General features: G+C 34.0%; 2 protein-coding genes and 1 pseudogene across 5 annotated transcripts; all 3 read right to left on the bottom strand.

Annotated features, from left to right (window-relative positions):
- Positions 1 to 248: 248 nt before the first annotated feature.
- LOC120133288 (heat shock 70 kDa protein 15-like) lies at positions 249 to 5,075 on the bottom strand. Of its 2 annotated transcripts, XM_039149894.1 has the most exons (10): positions 4,969 to 5,075; positions 3,023 to 4,239; positions 2,494 to 2,715; positions 2,248 to 2,343; positions 1,929 to 2,156; positions 1,552 to 1,746; positions 1,323 to 1,469; positions 1,099 to 1,248; positions 876 to 1,006; positions 539 to 788 (listed from the first exon to the last, which is right to left on the bottom strand). In XM_039149894.1, the coding sequence occupies exons 2-10, from the start codon at positions 4,190 to 4,192 to the stop codon at positions 539 to 541; spliced, it is 2,589 nt and encodes an 862-aa protein (XP_039005825.1). In that variant the 5' UTR covers positions 4,193 to 4,239; positions 4,969 to 5,075. The 2 variants fall into 2 exon arrangements, with proteins under 2 accessions (XP_039005826.1, XP_039005825.1); XM_039149895.1 differs by lacking the exon at positions 4,969 to 5,075 and having other exon boundaries at positions 249 to 788; positions 3,023 to 4,192.
- A 3,902-nt stretch (positions 5,076 to 8,977) lies between these two features.
- Positions 8,978 to 9,830, bottom strand: LOC120133276 (annotated as a pseudogene).
- Positions 9,831 to 17,598: 7,768 nt separating this feature from the next.
- Positions 17,599 to 20,193, bottom strand: LOC120133301. Of its 3 annotated transcripts, XR_005517081.1 has the most exons (6): positions 20,130 to 20,193; positions 19,355 to 19,456; positions 19,043 to 19,187; positions 18,811 to 18,951; positions 17,918 to 18,672; positions 17,599 to 17,871 (listed from the first exon to the last, which is right to left on the bottom strand). XR_005517081.1 is itself a non-coding variant. In XM_039149905.1 (5 exons), the coding sequence occupies exons 2-5, from the start codon at positions 19,366 to 19,368 to the stop codon at positions 18,199 to 18,201; spliced, it is 774 nt and encodes a 257-aa protein (XP_039005836.1). In that variant the 5' UTR covers positions 19,369 to 19,456; positions 20,130 to 20,193; the 3' UTR covers positions 17,599 to 18,198. The 3 variants fall into 3 exon arrangements, 2 of the variants coding, with proteins under 2 accessions (XP_039005836.1, XP_039005837.1); XM_039149905.1 differs by having other exon boundaries at positions 17,599 to 18,672; XM_039149906.1 differs by lacking the exon at positions 20,130 to 20,193 and having other exon boundaries at positions 17,599 to 18,672; positions 19,355 to 19,461.
- Positions 20,194 to 20,436: the final 243 nt, after the last annotated feature.

The following is a 20,436-nucleotide window of genomic DNA, read 5'->3' as shown; positions in this document are numbered from 1 at the left end:
CCCTAGTTGTCATCACCAAAATGCCCGACAGGATTGATAGTTATTGGTGAGAATGTGAAGACTTGATGGTTTGCTTTCACTTGAGGATCGAATTTACAGTTTGAAGAGTTTCCTGAAATGTATATGAAAGAACTATTGTCCTAATCAGCGGATGAATCTTAAGACATAACATTAAACACAAAAATAATGACATCGTATCCAGAATTGAAGTTCCCATGATAGATCCAAAATGAGCCAACACTTGAAACCCGCTTAAAAGTGTAAAATTTAGCCTCTCACTAATATTAAGATATTAGCAAGGAAGACTAATTAGCAGTTTCCTTAAAAACCCCGATTCTGAAGACCCACTCTTAAATAACAACAAATCTCCGCGACTTTGCAAAGAGAAGGCTTGACAAAACGAAAAAGATGATCCAAACAACGCAGACTTCTCCATCAGCCTACCCAAGAAATGGTGTCAAGGGTCTTCCAAAATATTCGTTATACCATATATTTTGGCCGCGTACATAAATCATCACAAGACAGTCGGCACAATAATTTAGGCAGCGCTAGAAGTAGTCTCCGATTTGTCAGTTTCCATTGGTTCTGAAGAAGCTGGAGGTGCCTCACCACCGCCTGCTGCTGTACTCTCACTCGGGTTCACATTGGGATTATGACTTGCATTCACGTTGGCATCTGTGCCATCTGTACCCTCTGACTGAGCCTCACTTCCCTGAGGTGTGGTTGGTAGTGTTTCAGGCGAGACTGGTTTAGCCGGTTTGGGTTTAGTCATTATTGGTCTGCAAAACCTGTTTAAAGCAAAGTTCAATATTTTAGCATCATGTATGAATAAAACAAGAATCTACACAACCTTAAGAAGGTGAAATAGTGGGTACCTGTCTAGTGCTTCACCTTTCTTTCTCGCATCGGCTGACAAAAGAACCGGAGTGGCATTCTTGGGAAGTTGATCCTGCTGCTGTTTTTTCTCTCTTAGCCAGGCCTCAGCTTCCGCACACTCAATAATAACCTATAGTATACCACAAGAATTTCAATGTCAGCAATAGAAGGGAGTCGAGTAGAGTAGATAGATAGAGAGCGAGAGAAAGAGAGAACTATTACCTTTTGCTTCTCTTCAAGTTCAATGTGATCGAACTTGGGATCACTTGACATGGCCGCCTCTCTGTAACTGTTAATACAGTAAGCAAGCTGATCAATGACAGATCCCCTCTCAGCATATTCTTTGTAACGCTCTTCAATGGGATCCCCTTGCTGTAATTAAGACTCCTGTCAGATGATCAATTCATACACTCAACCTAAAAGATCACAGGAAGAACAAGATTTACCTTCTTAAGCTCTTCAAGCTTGGCAACATAGACACCCTTCGTTTCATCCTCTCCATCTTCATATAGCCAATCCTCTGTTTCCTGAAGCTTAGTAATGAACTCTTCCTTGTCCAGAGCAGTGACAAAATCATGGTATTTGTCACTAAGCTGAAGACACCATCGTAAAACTTAGTTGTAAGATCATACCAGGCAAGTTACAATTCTAGCATATGAGATGAAGGCAATTTACCTTATTCCTCATATCATACACATAAGCCTCGACAGCATTCTTTTTATCCTTTGTTTCTTCCATAACCCTATCTTGCAAAGCCATTTCAAACTCCTTCTCTACTGCTTTTTGAACATCTGCAGGCAACATTGCACCATACACCAACTCCGCCACTGGGACATTTGTTTTCTTCACCTTTTTCTTGGGAGCCTCAATCTATATGACAGGCAGAACATATGATAAATTATTCCATACAAAAACAAATTACACAGGCTCCAAAAATATTCCATATATGAAACCACTACACCACAAGTATAAAGAATAGGAGTAAGCCCCTAAATGCTATATAATCGATCCTAGCAATTCATGCATATAGCATGCAGACCAAAAATACCTACTTTGGTATCAGTTTCCATTTGTGAAGACTTGTCCCCAGACTCATGAACACCATTTTCAACCCCAGCTGCATCAGCTGTACCCTTGGCGTCTTGCATGTTAACATCCGTCTCATTGGCACTGGGGGCAGCAGTATCTTTAGGTGCGTAATCAGTTTCCATCTTAGCATCTTCTTTACCCGGCTCTTTTGAAACTGGAACTGGGACTTCAACGTCCTCCTCTTCCAAGAGCTAAAAACAAATGAAAGTAGTCAGGAAAGAGCAAAAACCATTTGCCTTTCAGCATAATTAATAGTTAAAAAGTTGATTCACAGAAACTTACTGTTGCCGATTCAAGGGATACAATCCCATGCAAATTCATTCTAGCTTTGACCTTCAACTTAGGTCGATCACTTCTTATTGTTGGGAAAGGACCAATCTGCCAATAAAAAATTCCACAAATTATCTCTCAAATCAGAAATTGAGAAAGAAATTATGTAACAGACAACAGACACATAAACAGAAGCAAGAAATTAAAAGAAAAAAAGAAGATGATTAGGTCAAGGTTTGAACTTAGAAAAATAGTTACCGTGTAAGTACTGATCTTTGGTGGGACCTGCAAATCACTTCCATCAGAATATTGTACATCAATGCCAAAAGTACTTGTCTTATGGAATGTCACAGCCTTGACACTGGGTATCGGATTTCCTTTTGGGAAAACCAATTGTTGTTGTTCAGCTCCTCCGTTCTGAGCATCAGCTGCAGATCCTTTCCATGATAGCGAAATTGGGAAAGGGAAGCTCTCATTGACCTTCAAACAAAATAAATCAAATGGTGAACTATCTTCAAATGTAGCAAAGAAAAAGAAAAGGCAATGACACAAAAATGACAATAGGACACGGATAATGAGATGGAGAAAGTGAGCCACAAAGGATGCTCCAGAAAAAAATCGCAGCATCAATTCCATCTCCAAGACAATAAATAAAAATTGGCTACAAATTATACTATCATGCATAACAGCTTAGAAACATGTACGTAGTACATGATAAACCCAAAGCTGAGATAAAATTCAATACACGGAAATTTATGATAACGAGTTAATAACAGTAAATAATTACCTGAAATTCCCGAACTTTGAATGTGGGACTGAGAATTGCACATTGCAAAGCACATCCTCTGGCAACACATTCACTAGCATTCATTGTGCGTCTTGGTTCTTTACCAAAGAACTCAGTGAGAATTTTTAACATAGAAGGAACACGAGAGGCTGAACCAATGATCTCAACCATGTGAACTTCCTCAACTGCAAGTCCGGCATCAGCAAGAGCCTTCTCTAATGGTCTCTTCACACGTTGCAAAATCGGAACACTGATCTGCTCAAGCTCCTCTCTCTTAATGAAACCCCTAACATCTTTCTCATCCATAAGGCACTCAATATTCAAAGGTGCTTCAGGATTGGCACTCAGTACCTTCTTCAGCTTCTCACAAGCAGCTCGAAGCCTAGTACAAGCTCTTGCATTCTGGAATACATCAATCTTGTATTCCTCTTTAAATTTTGCAGCAAAGTGATGAAATAAAACTTCATCAAAATCTCTACCACCCAAAGAGCGGTTAAATGAATGAGCCAAAACCTTGAGTTGGCCCTTCTTGAATCCAGCAATACAAACTTGCATGCTCGCATGTCCAATATCAACAAAGGCAACATTTAATTGGTCATTTTCAGGTAAATCGGTCTTGTAGATACCATAAGCCAATGCAGTTGCAGTAGTTTCATGAATCAAGCGAAGAGGGTGCAAGCCTGCAATTGTGGCTGCGTCTAAAACTGCCCTTCTTTGAAGATCAGTGAAATATACAGGAATCCCAATGCAGCAATCCACCACTGCTGCATTTAAGTTCTTCTCAGCTATGCTTTTCAAATTAGACAAAAGCATCCCCAACAACTGAGTTGGGGTAAAAGTTCTCATATCACCTAGATAATGAGCATGAATCAAAGGATATCCATCAGGACCCTCAGTGACATTGAAGGGCAGTGACTTGAGATCCCTTTGCAACTCAGGATCTGAGAACTGACGACCAATCAACCGCTTTATCTGAGAAATTGAATTTTTAGGGTTCATTGTAGAAGATGCTGCCCCTGCAGTACCAATGAATCTCTGCTTCTCACCAAAGCATACAATAGCTGGAGTTTCACGCTTTGATTCATCATTAAGAACAACATCAATTCCTCTCTGCCTTGCAACAGCAACAATGCAGTTCTCGTTGCCAAAATCAAACCCAACAACACTCATCTTCAGCAGCAACTAAAACCAATTTACTTATAAAATAAAATAGATCTGCACTAATGAAACAAATAACAATACCATCATGCATAATATCAACAAACGAAAGAAGAAAAACAGTTTAGCATAGTCAACAAAGTTCTAATATAATATCCATTATGGTAATGTAAACATATTCTTGTTTGATACGAGGAAAACATTGAGGTTCAAGATTCTGTGTTTTACTTCAAAGGACTAGAGCTCATGGGAACAGTTCTGTTTAACAGGATCCAACCAACATTTCCGGTTCCAGTTAAAGACACCGAACCCATCATTCATGCTAGAACACACCACACAAGGGGACATTGCAGATGCAGATATACAAATGCATTTGAAGTTAACCAAACATTTTATTTCAAAGAAAAAAACAGTTCCAATATTGCTTCTCATACATGGAACTTCTACACTCAGATTCCAACTCAAGAATATTAATCCTCAAAATAAAATAATCAAAGGATGAAAAATCAGAATCACATTCAGATCAACCTATTAATAAGCTAATTCTACACTTAACTAAATAAAAAAAACTATAAATCAACAACTGCTTCCACCTGAATCACTACAAACAGCTAAATCTGTCTACGGAGAAACAACAGACGATGCGAAAAGCATCGATGGAAAAAAAACCCACCGAATCTGAGTCGAAAAGCATACAGATCTATAAGCTCCGGACGGAGAAAAGGAGATAATAACACAGAGAAAAAAAATCAACGAAGTTTCAAAGAGCGAAACAGAAGGACCGTACCTTTCAGGGAAGATTGGAGGCAAAAGAAGTTCTGGAAATTTCTTTTCAGAAACACCTCTTTTTAATTTTAGGTTTTTTTGATACACGAGAAAATGATGATAAGAAAACAACCTTAAGAAGATGTTTTACCAGAAGATGGTTTAAGTGGAATTTTCGATTTATTTTCAATAACTTTTCTTGAAACAATAATACGACTAGTATTACTTTTACTGTTAAGTATTTCTATTTTTTTAATTCATTTTGTTGCTTTTTATATTATGCAAAAATAGGTCATCAAAAAACTATTGAAGCTAAGGACTGCAGCTCTTCCCATTTAAAGATATTTGGGAAGCAGTTAGAGACCAAAGAAATAAGGTACCTTGGCACAAAATGATATGGTTTTCTCTTCATATTTCAAAGTTCAGTATGATATATTGGATGGTTATTCTGGACAGACTCCCAACTCAGGAGAGACTGTCTCGAATGGGAATTATCACTGATGGTCTATGCGTCTTATGCAACAAGACTATCGAAACAAGGAATCATTTGTTTGCTGATTATAATTTTGTAAAATCTCTGTGAAAATCTATCTTACATCTTATACACTTGCGTAAACCCTACATGTCTTGGGAAGCAATGATAGATAGGGCTTGTGATGATTGGAAGGACAAATCTCTTCTTTCCACCATTTTGAAGATAGTTTGATCTTTGTCCATCTACTCCATTTGAGAGGAAAGAAATAGAAAAATCTTTCAATGAGGGTCTAGAAATGTAGAATAAATTTTGAAGACCATCAAAGAGTTTATATGAATTCAACTCAGAGACAAGAACATTAATATAATTGATAATGTTAACTTTACCCCTTTGGATAATAAATTTTTAACTTATCCAAAAAAAAAATAGGTCATAGAACGAAGAATAGTATCACTATTATTTTTTCATGCCTCACAGTTCTTAGCAGGGTGTCATGGTTTCTAGGAAGATCCAATGAAAGAAATCTCTTTAGCATTTTCTAAATGTTTAAATTAAATATTTTTAGTAGTTGTTTATATTTCTTTAATCATTAATAATGCAGTCTATAAAAATAGTTGCTCGAATGAGCATAGACCAACGATATTTATTTTCAATTATTAATAAAAAAATACTCTTCTATTAAATTGATATCATGTAAAATAAAAATATATCTTATTAGTCATTAAAATAATTGATAAAATATAATTTCATTGAGACGAAATAAAATGTGTATTGAATAGAATTCTTTTAATTATGTTACAGTATGTCGAAATTGTTTATAATTTTTTTAGTTAATGTAGTGAGGAAAAGAATTTGTTCATACAAGGGATAAAAAAATATTTCTTCAACTAGTGTGTTTGTTATAGCATTCACGTTGTCTTAACAACTAAATTTTTCAACACTTTTACATGATTTTTTTAAACCATAATCTTAACAAAATTATCAAATATTATTAATGTATTTCTACACCTATAATAAAATTATGAAAAAAAAAATATTTTCTGTTCGAATATTATTACGGTCTGTAACTGTTATAGACTCGTTTAAACCCATCAAGAATTGCATGGTCAAATCCTTTTTCTTGTTCATCTAACATGTTTCAAACACCACCATAACCACATTGTAAGCAAGTACAAATAGGTTTAACAGAAACTAATTCATCCCATATAATTTTGAGTTGTTCGTAGTAATTGCTTACTGTTATAAACCCTTGAACCAACTCTCCTTGCTTCTTCCTGAGGGAAAAAAATTCTTGGTCCATTTGTTTGCTGAAAATAATCTTTAAGATCTTTCTAAATATCAACAGCAGTCGAGTGATATAAAAGACTCATGAAAAGAGGGCTCGTTCGTTTATATTCGTTTATGTATTAAACGAACGAACATGACCAAGACTTTGTGTTCGTTTAATTAAATGAACGAACACGAACAGAGAGATCGTTCATTCATTTACGTTCTTGAACAATCGGTAATATGTTCGTTTATATGCGTTCATTTATGTTTAGCCCAATCTCTCTAGGCCCATTCAAAATATTAAAACACAATAAATTTTAATCTGATGCACATAAATATTTTAAAATTCAATTAATTTTAAATATAAAAAAATCCAAAACAGCTAAATAAAATATAATCATAAAATTGTTAGGAAAGAAAAAAATATTTTCATTTATATTTGTTTACGTTTGTTTATGTTCATTTATTGTGTCGATTTACGTTTGTTCGTTTGTGTTTGTTAGCGTTCGTTTATGTTCGTTTACATCCGTTCGTTTATCATTTAAATGAACGAACATGAATGAACACGAATAAGCTATATTCCTTAACGAACGAACACCAACAATAAATTTTTTGTTCGTTTATATTCGTGTTCGGTTAAAGTTAAACGAACGTACATGAACATATCTCGTTCGTGTTCATTCGGTTTGTTTACATGCCTAACAATGTCTCTTGAAACTAAATTCAAGATCCAAGAATTAACAAGATTATTGGTTCTTGTCCAAACATTAAACATGTCAAGTGAAGCGGGATCTGGGGCAGGAATGGATACATCAATGAATCTCAATTTTTTTAAGCTGATAAAGCCATCAGCATCTTCCAACTGTTGTAATTGGCGTTGGCGAGGGGCAGGGTAACCAAGATCATATTAAGATTGTCAGACTGATGCCAGTAGTAACCATTATTGTCATGATCGAATTCATCAGTAATCTCAACAATGTTAGAGCGAAGAATCGAAGAATTAGAGAAAAAAAAAGGACTTGGGAAAAATTGACATTCTAAATTTTCCTAAGTTGTTTTTTGATATTTTCTAATTTATACTTTTTTTTTCTTTCACTTTATAGTTTTATTGGTTTGATCCTATCATTTTCACTTATTACCAATATTTTAATGTTTGGATAAACAATAAAGTATAATAAAATAAAAGGATGGTTGAGAGAATATATTGTTAACAAATAATTTACTGGGTGTCAGAAAAAATGACGAATTTAGAAAAAATTATGAGCTAGATCAATATAAATATAATAAAAAATCCATCTAATATTATTAATATATATTTTAAATTTAAAAATATTATAACAACTACATTTATATTTTAGATTAAATCTAAAAAAATTAACTGAAGCAATATAATTTGAGCAATATATTAATTTTTTAACATAATTTATACAGATTTTTATTTAGGATAAACTACCTATTTTACCTACCTATTACTTAATCTATGTTTTGGTAATTCAACAACTATTTTTTTAATCAAAATCATACATAATATTACGTTTGGATTTTGTTTTAGTTATATACTGTTAAAAAATTAACAATGACACTATCATGATATTTTTTTATTTTTTTTTTCAAACATGCGACATTATCTTATGATAACATATTAACATCGTCATTAATTTTTAAAAGACGAGTGACCAAAACACAACTAAAATATAACATATATATGATTTAAAATAAATAATAGTTGAATGTTCAAAACAGAAATTAAATAATAAATGGGTGCCTAAAGAGTAATTTGCCTTATTTTTTGGCATAGGGTGGGCTGTGGCCTAGGCCTAAATAGACCACTGATGAGAGACGATAGAGAATGATGAGGAATAAGTAATTTGGAACCAGAATGAATAGTTTAGAAGAAAAAAAACAGATTAATAAAAGTTTTAATTATAAAAATTAAATTATTTTAAATTAAATTTAAATTAATAAAATCTTTAAATTTTAGAAACTAAAACTATTAATTGAATGACTCAATTAATAAACAGGGAACAAGCAACTAACAATGTCAACAAAAACATCCACCAAATACCACAACAATACAATAAATTAAATTATAAACAAACTAAGTCCTTCCTTGAATCACTCTCCACTTAAAACAAACATTTGTATCAATAACACCAAATTTCACATTTGAAAAAAAAACTAAACAGTTTTAGATCAACATTATTTCTTGAACACAAATTATCTATGACACTGTTATTGCTTTCTTTTTCTCTTTTTAAAAAAGAGACCAACATACAATTGCTAAATCCTTACCTTACATGGTGCCTTGTTCTCCTTGCTTTCTTGTGATCAATAACGTTATTAATCTTAAAATGCCGAGATTTGGGTGGAATCTTGAGGTCGTTTTGAGGCAAATCCAGGACCAGGTCAACAAAGCACTCAATATGAACTTGTGAGACTTCTTGCCATTCAAGGTCAAGTAACAAAACACAAGCTCTTCCATGAAATCCCAATCGATTTCCGAATGATGTTTCAGCCTCGCTTCCACCATGTCTTGCATGGATCGTCGAAAATCATTGTAAGGGTTATGAGAACATGTTACCACCGCAATGCACTCGTTCCGGATATTGCTCAATGACTCAACAGTGATGCCATCGCCGCCAATGCTGTTGGAATCGTTGGAAGCAATAGTATCGTTGATTGATGAAGTAGAAGTCGAACCCATGTTCTCTGAAATCGACATGGTGGAGTTAGTACCGGCACTGCTCCGAGCGTCATCGACAACCCCGTGGACACGAAGAATCTGTTGGAACCGCAGAGGTACGAGGGAGGACCCATAAACGCCGGAGAATGAAGAAAAAACCTGCCAGCGGTTTTTACCAGATGATCATCTTCATGATCTTCTGATCCAACAGTGCATCTCCTTTCATTAATCTCATCATCCTCTTCAATATAAAGCGACTTGAAATCCTCGAAGAGAAAACGGTCAACATCCGCAAGCGTGGCGGCTTCATCATTATTATCGTCGCTGGTTCCTTTATGACCGTGATTTCCCGCAGGATTGACTGCAAAAGATAAGGTCTTGGGGTGTCTACATCTTTTGAAGGGAAATGAATATTTGGAGAGGTAATCCTGGAGAGATTTTTGTAGCTTCTTCGACATTTTCTTTTCCTTTGTTCAAGCTATTCGGTTTATCCAAGTATAAAAAGGCAGCCCATATTGCTTCATTATAATAATATTCTTAGAAGCTAACTCTTTGAAAAATTACCTTATTTAGCGCATCAAGTTTTCATGGGAATTTGGTAAGATTTGGAAAACAAGGTAGGCTATAAGGACGTTTTATTGGGTTGTTGTGATTTAGTAGTATATTTTATGGAAACTACAAATCACTCAAACGGGGATTATCTCAAGATTTGATAGTTTACTTCCATTTGGAAAGAAGATCAAAGACAGAATCAATTAGAAGTTTGCATTTACTTGGGGGTTTCCTGATTGTTATTTGTCTTTTACCATTGAATTTAGCATTAAATTTTACAGTTTCATTGGAGGATTTCTTAAACTGGTGCTCAAGATTTATTAATTATTAATTTATGACATTTTTTAATTTAATATGTTATTTCTTAAAAATAATTTATTAATTTGTTCAAAAAATGACTTATTGTTTTTTTCCTAATAATCTAATACGGCTGTTAGAAAACGACACACTGATTAAAACAAGATAAGGTGAGAATGTGATGTGATTGAAACAGGATAAAACTGTATTATCTTAGAAATTTAATTTAAATACGAAAACAACTTATATTAGAACTATATTAAAAATAATAGTTTTTAGTTATTAAAAAAATATCACCTAATTATATTTTAAACACGTAAATTTTTAATTTTAACTACTTTTTTATTTAAAAATAAAAGATAAAATAGTCTTTTTAACCCTTAAATAATAATAATAAATTAGTTTCATCCTAGTTTTGTTGTATTTTCTAATCCTCAAATAATTACATTTTGGGTATATTATGCATTTAGTCACTCAACTATTTGTACGATCATGTTTTGATCATCAAACTAATTGTTTTTAAATTATACATACCGTTACGTTTTAGTTTCATTTTAGTGATCCACCATTAAAAAATTAACATAATTATCGATATGACATATTTATGTTTTTCCAATGATAATGTAATATTAACTTATGATGAATGATTAAAAAAATTAAAAAACAATGTTAATTATAATTTTAAATAAAAAATAGTTGAGTGATAATTAAATATATAGTTTACTTTTTTAATGGTTTGTCAATCAATCAGTGGCATCACCATCGACCAAGTGCAACCTTTTTCTGGTTCTGAACACTGTTATACTGTACATGAATGTTTGGTCGGCGGAAAAATTTGTCAAACATTCCTGTATATTTTTAGTCAAAATTTAATTAAAAATTATATTTCCTCATTTTTAGTCAAAATGCTCATCTATCTCAGTTAGTAGAGTACAATATTTTTAATTTTGAAGTCGTGGGATCGAATCTTATGGAGGACATTTTATAATTGGAGGTCTGTTGTTCTCAACCTAGTGTTGGAGTCAACCTACTATCTTACCTCTCTCTTGACCCATTACATAAGAACAATCAAAATTTATATCCCATTCAAATCTTACTCGAATTTATTTTTCTTCCATCTGACAGAGTCCCTCTCTTTTTAGGACTTTTTCACCCTGACCAAACTCTATCCCCCACTCCTCGACTTTATCCTTTAATCCTAAACATGTATCTCTTAAATTTTATAAAATTTAACAATTTCAATCCTCAATCGATAATTCTTCATTATTTAAATCTCAATCCTCTACACAAAATCTTTATGAAAGACGCCGACAGAAAATAACTTATACAGAAAGCTATTTAAAATATCTTTAAAAAAAACTTAATCCCTAAAATTACAAGTCCTACAAAAAAAACTCACATATTAGAGGAGGAACATAAGAGTTAAATTACAATAGAAAAATAAAGTCATGCCTTCATTTGATGTTTTTTTGTGAACGAGATCACTAGCTATAAATTCATATAGTGAGGAGGTTCATGATGACGAGTAGATACGAATATTTCGAAAGCATCACGATATGATGATGTATATATGAAATTGAGAGAGATAATTTTTGGAATTCTTTCTTTAAATTTGTTCAAAGATGTTTTTTTTCATAACGAATAGACAAACATATCCTAAAAATATCACAATATAATTGAAAGGTTTGAAGTTGGGTGATCAAAATCAAAATATAGACAAATTTGGCGATGAAAAAGATAATTAACCCTTAAATTTAACATAAACATTGGAAAGGGAGGAGATAGGCAATAGCCAAGGATTTAATTATTTGGACCGCCTAAGCAATATATTATTTGCAAAGAAATCAATGCACAAGTCTCATTAACCGTCACCTGCTCATTGTTAAAATCAATTTTTGAAAAATACTTATTTCAAGTTTTAAATCCGTTGAAAAAATATATATATTTTTAAAAAATAATTGCATTAGTTAATTCGACTAAACTTTAAAATTTTCGACTGAAATCCTAGAAACATCTTCTTATTTTTTCATTTTCCATCAAGAGGAGTGTGATGACCCATGAATTAGTATAATAATTCAACTCATAAAGGCAGCCCACATGTTATGGTTGGATGATTAAGAACATAGAATCATATATTCCCGCAGTCCCGCAGTGGATGTCTTTAGGCTCCACCAAAAAGTATTTTATACATTCTCTCAGGGGACACGAAAAAGTGACGGTCAGTGGATTGGCAAAAACAAAACATAGTTTCCGATAAGAACCAGAACTCAAATGTACAATCTGATCTCAACTCTAAATTTTAACCTGCACTGCTCCTCCTTTGCATTACCAAGAATATCATATTGTGATAAAGCTTATTGGTTGAATGGATGATGATCTTCCTAAACGCATACGGATGAAGTTAATAATGTTAATTTTTGCACCAAATGACACTCTCAGGAGTTCACTGGCATTCTGCATTTCTAACTCTGTAAGATGTGACCTTAAAGTATTACAAAAGCACTAGTGCTGGTGAGACATTTGGGTCCTTATCTAACATGTGGTTGCCCCATTTATTGTTTATATACTATTAGCCATATACCAGAAAACATATCTCCAAAATTAAGATGCAATTTATTCTAAAATATTGGGAAAAACTATTTCAGCTGTATAAAAGCTTGTTTGTTGATTTATAATGTTCAGTTCCAAACCACCCCAACTTATTATTTTTCTCCCCAAAGCATCCCTGCGGCTAGTAGCTTCAGAAAACTAATGGGATATTACCCATCTGAAGATTAAAAATTATTTTGTTAATCATTTAATCATTGTTTATCGTGACAGAGCCAAGTGGAATATTGAAGGGCATGCCTCAATTTTTGTTTAATTCAGTTTTAAGTCCTACACATTTAAATATTATTAAAAATTAAACTTTGGACTATTTTATTTTTTTTGTTTTATTGCTTTTTAGATCCTTATACAATTTACTCCCTTAAAATTCAATCCTAACTCTGTTGCTTATTTATAATATATTGCCACTTTCCGGTATCGCTTAAATCTAAAGAAAACAAAAGGAAAATATACTCTATTGGGTTCCTTTTTCCAGTCTGGGTTTGCTTCATCTTCTTCAACACTAAAAGGCTCAGGCAAGTGAAGTGTGATGACGCATCTTTAGTTTCGTTTGAGCAAAGAGAAAAGGTGATGAATTCAGGGTTTAATCCACATAGGTTAGCAGATTCGATTTCCAATCCCTTTTCAAAATTAGACAGAATGATTAAATGAAGGGAAAATGCTAAAAAAGAAGTTGAGGGAGAAAAGTGGATGTTTTCATTAACTAACGTGGCAAAATATTGGAAACATAGTGGCTCTTTACATTAATAGATTTATCATATCAAAGTAATATATTTTTTCTTGACTCAACAAATGGATCAACCTATGAATCCGGTGTTTTCAAAAACCCTTGAGGGAACAGCAAACCGAGCCGAAAAAGACCTGGAGAAGTCATCAGGATCAGCTGAGATCAAGCCCTGATCAAAATTCTGTGCATATGTATGAGGATCATAAGAAACATTAAGCACCCCAGTAGTACTCCTGGATGAACAAATAAAGATCTTCTTCTTCTCCCTCATCAACTTCCGCCATAGCAGCCTCCACCTTGGCAGCTTTGATGTGGTCGTCGCCAACACATTGATCGAAAGCATCCGGTCGTACCGGTTGCTTCTCCATCTCAACTCCTGGATGCCTGAGCTGCACAACTTGCCAACTTCCATGGTGAAAAGATAAGCTACAAATTGTGGATGTTTAATAATTAATTATTTTTTTTATTGTTTTATGAGATTACATTTTATAATATTAATGTTATATATTTTATGATGCGATGCAAGAACAAGGAAATACATTGAAAATATACTTTGTATAGATGTTGGAAAATCAATTTATATGCATATTGACCAAATCGTCCATATCATGAAATGCTGCACAAGAACCTGTTTCAAGATCTATTTACAAACATGGTCCTTGGGATACTCGTGAATCTTTCAGCTTTCACTCATCTCTTGCGGTCCAATCCAACTCAACCCAGTGCATTTGAGTTCGTTTCCAGCATCCATCGCTTCCAAGTTCATTTCTAGAAATATGAAAACAATTTTCAAAACAGAGTACGATATCATTTTTTCCAGAAATAAACAGCCTGTATGTAAACCACCCTAACTCTGGTGATTAATTGTTTTCTTTCATATTCGGAATAAAATCAATTATGAATTCGGTTTGGATAAACACCACATTATATATTTAAACATAATTAACAGTGCATGTATGAATTATTTAGTTCTGTTTATACCTGAGGGTAACAATTTTGACGAATGATAGTCTGATTGATTCTGTATACCACGATCTTGCACAAGACTTTGCCTGTTGAATATTACACAATAAAAGATTTAAAGGCTAAATTATAAAACTGGAAGAAATGATATTTCTTGTATAACATTAATGTTTTGATGATCGACTCCCATTCCATCGTATTTCTCAATACAGGGATTAATTTGATGAACTTAAGCAATAATTTCATCATTTTCTTCACTCAAATGGTAAGTTGGTATAGATCAGCCTCAATGGTTTGTGCTTAACCCCTTTTTTCTTTCCCTTTCCAATAAAACAAAACATTTTGTGCCAATCCACATTACACTCAAACATGAAGAAAGGCAACCCTTAAAGCTTAATTTACCCTAAAAGATAGGGACCTAAAGACGAATTTTTAAAAAAATAAGGGGTAGATTTGGTTTCCGTGGATGTACACATAGCAAATCTGGAGTCTGGAGCAGTCGATGGTTATAAAAGCAAATATAATAATTAAAAAGAAAAAGTTGTAGCTTTTTTACCTTCAAAGGGAACTTAAATAATGACAGACCGAGGAGCCGGAGACTTCCGTAACAGTATCAACAGGACAGTTCCTTTGGCAAAATCCTCCAGCAATACACAACATCCGACAACACCTAAACCCCCTTAAGCTCAAGCCGCGTCTCCACATAAGAAGACCCCATCGCCCTCACGTGACCATGCTCCCACGTCACGTGTCCCAACATCTTCCCTCTGTACCGACGGCTACTTCCAAGCTGGTGAAGTCCATGGAGTACACGTCGGAATTCCTCACCTTCAGCGTTATCAGCATAGATACATCCAACGATATGATGGGTATGGTATGGATTTGCATGGGTTCACATGCATCCTTACGATTTAACGTCGGGATCGGAGGGCCAGAAAATGTACGCCAAGGTAACCAACAAGACCAAGGAAGCCGTGCCGGTGCATAGTCTCCGAAAGCCGCGCCAGCGGAACCGTCCTCCCGTGGAGTAGTAGGGCAAAATGTCGTGGTTCATCAGGAGGTTGAGGTGGTAAAGCAGTGTAATAGCGGGATGACGACGGTGGTTCTTGTGGCGTTGATGGATGTTCGAGTTTTGAGAGTCATTTGACTCTGGCCTATTGTGTGTTTGAGAAATGTCTACTTTGGACCAGCAGGTCAGGGAGTGAGTGTTTGTTAAAGAAAGATAATGTAGTTTTTAGAGGAAGGTGGGTTTTTTGTTTGCTTCCATTTCAATCATTGCTGGTTGCTTTAAATATGAAAGCTTTGTTTACTTATTTATTCCTCTTATTTTAAGTGAGAAATATATTTGTGTCATAGATATAGATAAATAAATTATCTTAAATTAATAAAAAAATAAATAAGGGTTATGGATATAATTTTTTATTATAATCGATGATAAATTATAGATGATTGTATGACAGTATTTTAAACCCTAAAATCATAGAAATTACAGAAGATCATATAACTCAGATTGTTTTCTCAATTTATTTAAAAATATATAACGTAATAAAAATTTTAAACTAAGACAAATAAAATTTAAATTACAAACTTTAATAGTAAAATTAATAAATAAATATCATTAATTTGGTTTTTTTTAAAATCATAGATAAATTACAGAAGATCATATAACTCAGATTGTTTCTCAATTTATTTAAAAATATATATAACGTATAAAAATTTAAACTAAGACAAATAAAATTTAAATTACAAACTTTAATAGTAAAATTAATAAATAAATATATCATTAATTTGGTTTTTTTTTACAATATATCATTAGTTTGTAATTGTGTTTGATGCGTGACTATAGAATCCTTATAAGGTTAATGGATAACTCTTTTACCTGATTATTTAAGTCATTGTTTCATTTAATTATAAGTTTTACATAATTTTCACGTAATTCATTATCCAGTTATAATAAGATGCATTCGTCTGAAAATAATTCTAAATAATTACATACTCTTTATTTACATACATGTAAGAAAGAGATATAGATTCCCTTAAAAAATAAGATAAATATATCTTATTAGCTAGAACTACAAATGACGCAATGAACCGATATATCTAATATTTTTTCTTACCGGCACACTACCTTGCTTTCATATCAAATATACCTTGATTTCTAATAGAAGTTGAGATTGGGTTTAATGGATATAAAATATTAAGTGTGGTTTAGTATAAATTTATTATTCAATGTCTTTGTCAAAGTTTTGATATGATTTGGTTAAACTTTGTTTCCTTGTTGCAACTTTTCGAAACAGTAACTTTAGGTGCACAAGTTGAAAATAATGAATTAAAAGACAAATTAATACACAGATTAAAGGCTACTGCTTAGTACATCCTATAGGCCAAAAAAGTGGTACTCCCTAAAGATAAAATTAGCTTCCGGAGGACTCGAACATATTATGTAGGTACAATATTTTAACAAATTTTGCAAAGACCGGCTCTTTGTTTAGGTTGTTCTTTATGCTTTAATTTTTTTTTTGGGGTGGGTTAAATCATTATTGAGCCGACGGTACAAATAAATTTTACATTTTATGTCCCTAAAAGCATCCTCTACTTCTTTTTATAAAAAAAATCAAGTTATTTTATTTGTATTAATAAATGCTAGTATTCGACTAAGCTATTTTTGTAAAAGATTTATATCAGTTTTATTATTAGAATGGTAAAGTAAACGATTGAATTGAAAGTTTGACCCCGTAGATTTAATCATTACGGATACAATTTTATAAATTTAAAGTATTATGTACCTGTTAATCATGATTACTGAAATTCATCTTCCAAAATTCTAATCATTGGTTGAAAAGCATCCAAAATCTGTCTATGTAATTAACAAGTAATATATTAATATCACCGTCTATACATGCATCCAAATCTATATATACAAGCATTTTTCTTTTTCAATAATGACCGTGAAATGATTTTTCATAGCCAAATCTAGAGCTATACAAGGTGATGAATGAATGGATGGATAAAACAACAAATTATTTCCTGTAGTACCTTCCAAATCTGAAACTTACTAGAAAGAATATGAATATTGGTAATATCTCCTAGTTCTAACAGGGTATACACGCAGAGAGACACATATAGGTGTATATAAATATTCTTTTATTGCCTTCTTAGAGCTGCAAGGTGAGCTGCCAAATCATCATAATCCGGTAGCTTCGGATGCACATGCCCAGCAGCATGTGTGGCTGAAATGATGAGGCTCGGGTTGCCTTCCTGCTCTCTCGGTCGAACTCGTTGCTTCATTGGAGAAATTAGCAATTCTGCTGGAAGAGCACTCGGGTCGGATCTAGTGCTTCGTAAGCCTGGACCTTTATTCGTGTTGTCAGAATTGTCTTCCAGGAGGAGGTGCTAGACCTTTAGTTGTGTTGTCGGATTCTTGTCTCCCGAGAGGAGGTGCTAGAACTTTACTTGTGTTGTCGGATTCTTGTCTTCCGGGAGGATGTGCTCGGAGTGCTGTCTTCCATTTGCTCAACCATTCGTAAGGTGATTTCTTCTTGCTGTAATGCGTCAAAAGCTCATCCATTTTCTTCTCTTCTTCATCCCTCTTATCGCCTTCTTCCATTTGTTTGGATGTCAAACTAGTATTTGGAGCTCCATTTCCGAAACCACTTAAACCTTTCCATGCCAACTTGGTTTCAAAGGTCTCCTCCTAGCTGACCTTGGTTCTGGCTTACTTTCTCCAAGAGAATCATCCATTTATTGTTTTTCACCTTATCAATATTATCACTCGGTGCCATAGGCTCCTCTGTGATACTTTCTCCTTTTCCCTGTGACGGCCTTACATATGGAGGATGCATAAACCTGTAATAAGAGGGCTTCCTGTTCTCTATACCACCCTCGGAAACACTTCCATCCGAAGAACTAGTCTTTGGGATATCTTGATCAGTCACTTCACCTTCACTGCTGCTATTCAGCTTGAACTTATCATCAGTATCCTCCATTCTCCCACGAGAAGTGAGGTCTGTTTCATTTCTTTTTGGACTCTTGTACTCATGCACGTTACCAAGTCCATTCTGATCGTTGCTTATCTCGAAGCTATCATTCTTGTTTAAATACAAATTGTATCTAACATCGTCATCAACATCCAGAGACTTGTGCTGGGCCTTGTTCTGCAAGAAAAGTCATGTACAAATTAAACAATAGTAATTTGTAACATCAGAAAGCAATGCATTCAAATTCAAAATTGTTGTGCCACTCATGTTCCAACATGATGCAGTGTTTTACAAGGTTCTAGGCCGGAGGTTTACTCGCTCTAGTGGAGGTGGCTTAAACAGTTTCTGTTCCAAAGCCTTGGAATCCCATTCAATATAGAACTCTTGCGCTATGTCATGCATCAATTGAAGCTTCATCTCCTTTGTGGGAGGCTCCACCTTTAGCTTCTGCACAAACTGTATGTAAGCAATTATCCTGATTAGCACAAACAGAGATGATATTACTAAGATAAAAGACCACAAGGACCTCAAGCTAACCATTTATTACCTCTTGATTCAAATAAGAATCTAGGGAGTTTCCATATTTCTCAGTAAATATGGTTCTGAGATCACGAAGTTCGGGCAAATCAGCAAATCTGGCTGCAGCGTATATCAGAGACTGTACAGCTTCTTTGCATTCCTCTGGACATTCACTGTATTCAAAGAGAAAATATGGGTCAAATGCAAGCATTTCCCCACATCCTTATGCTTGAGGGTGGAAATGTGGACACAATGTTCAATTTAAGCACTTGATAAGATATCTGTACCCTAATGAGGAATAGACTATAGAGTTACTAGAAATTCAAGCGTCTCAACCTACCTCTGCTTTTGCATGACTGAGATATGCTTTGAGATGGAGTCGCAGAACTGCTCTATGAGTTTGTAACAGCTGTTCTCTTTTCTCCATCAGAAGACCTTCAGCCTGCAACCATCCACAAGCATTTCTCAATTTGGATATATCCACACTTGGAAAAATGTCGATGTGCATGCAGAAATTATTAAATTCCAACTTAGTTGCAAATTGAGCGAAGTAAATAAAGCCCAAGTTACTTGAAAATAGAGGTGTAACACGGTCTACATATTAACACAAGTTGGTTCAAGTTGGGAACTATACGTGTTTAGACCGCCCAATGCTCATTGAAAGCAAGCAACAGCAATATAGACTCTCATGCAGATGTACCCTAATGAACCCTGGTACAAATACAGATACTTTAGCAGCTCATGTCATGAAATTAATGCTGCCTTGTCCTCAACGCATCGTACTGACAACTGTGACCAGGAAAACATTCGGAACAGTCTTAATATTCTGATGCTCCATCGACATGCCATTTTAAAACTCCGAGCTAGAAACTGATATATATAGTCGGCTAAAACAAGTAACAATTGAAGGCGACATAGACTAATAATATTTTTGTTGCAAGTGTAGCAGGGCATTAAGGAAACGAAGACTAATTAATAAAGTCGGCAACATAGACTACAAACATAGAACATCATAACAATGATGAAGCTCAAGTTTCAGGCCTTGTTACAAAAAGTTAATGCGTGAATTATTGAGCAAAAAGAGCAGAAGGTCGAATTATAGTCGCAGTAATTACCCTGCTGTAAGCATTGTAATCGAAATCATTCATGAGAAGATCGGCCACGTCATTCTTCAAATACTTTTCCACCGCATTTTTTTTCTTTATAGTCTCCATTCTCATCTTAATCACCTTTATAGCCGATTGCTAACCAACAAAATATGAAAAAATCCAACCAAAACGATTAAAAAATAATCCAGAGTATCAAAATTCCACGCTAAGAATGAAAGAAGCAAGAAAAAAAATCTGGGTTTTGTATGCCTAACCATTTTGTATAGAACTTCGGCTTAACCAACAAGTCAAACATCTTGAGAATCAAAATTGA

This window comes from Hibiscus syriacus, unplaced genomic scaffold (assembly GCF_006381635.1).
Source record: "Hibiscus syriacus cultivar Baekdansim isolate YM2019G1 unplaced genomic scaffold, ASM638163v2 tig00110578_pilon, whole genome shotgun sequence".
NCBI lineage: Eukaryota > Viridiplantae > Streptophyta > Magnoliopsida > Malvales > Malvaceae > Hibiscus > Hibiscus syriacus.
Note: the sequence above shows the minus strand (reverse complement) of the source record. Positions and strands in the feature narration are given on the sequence as shown.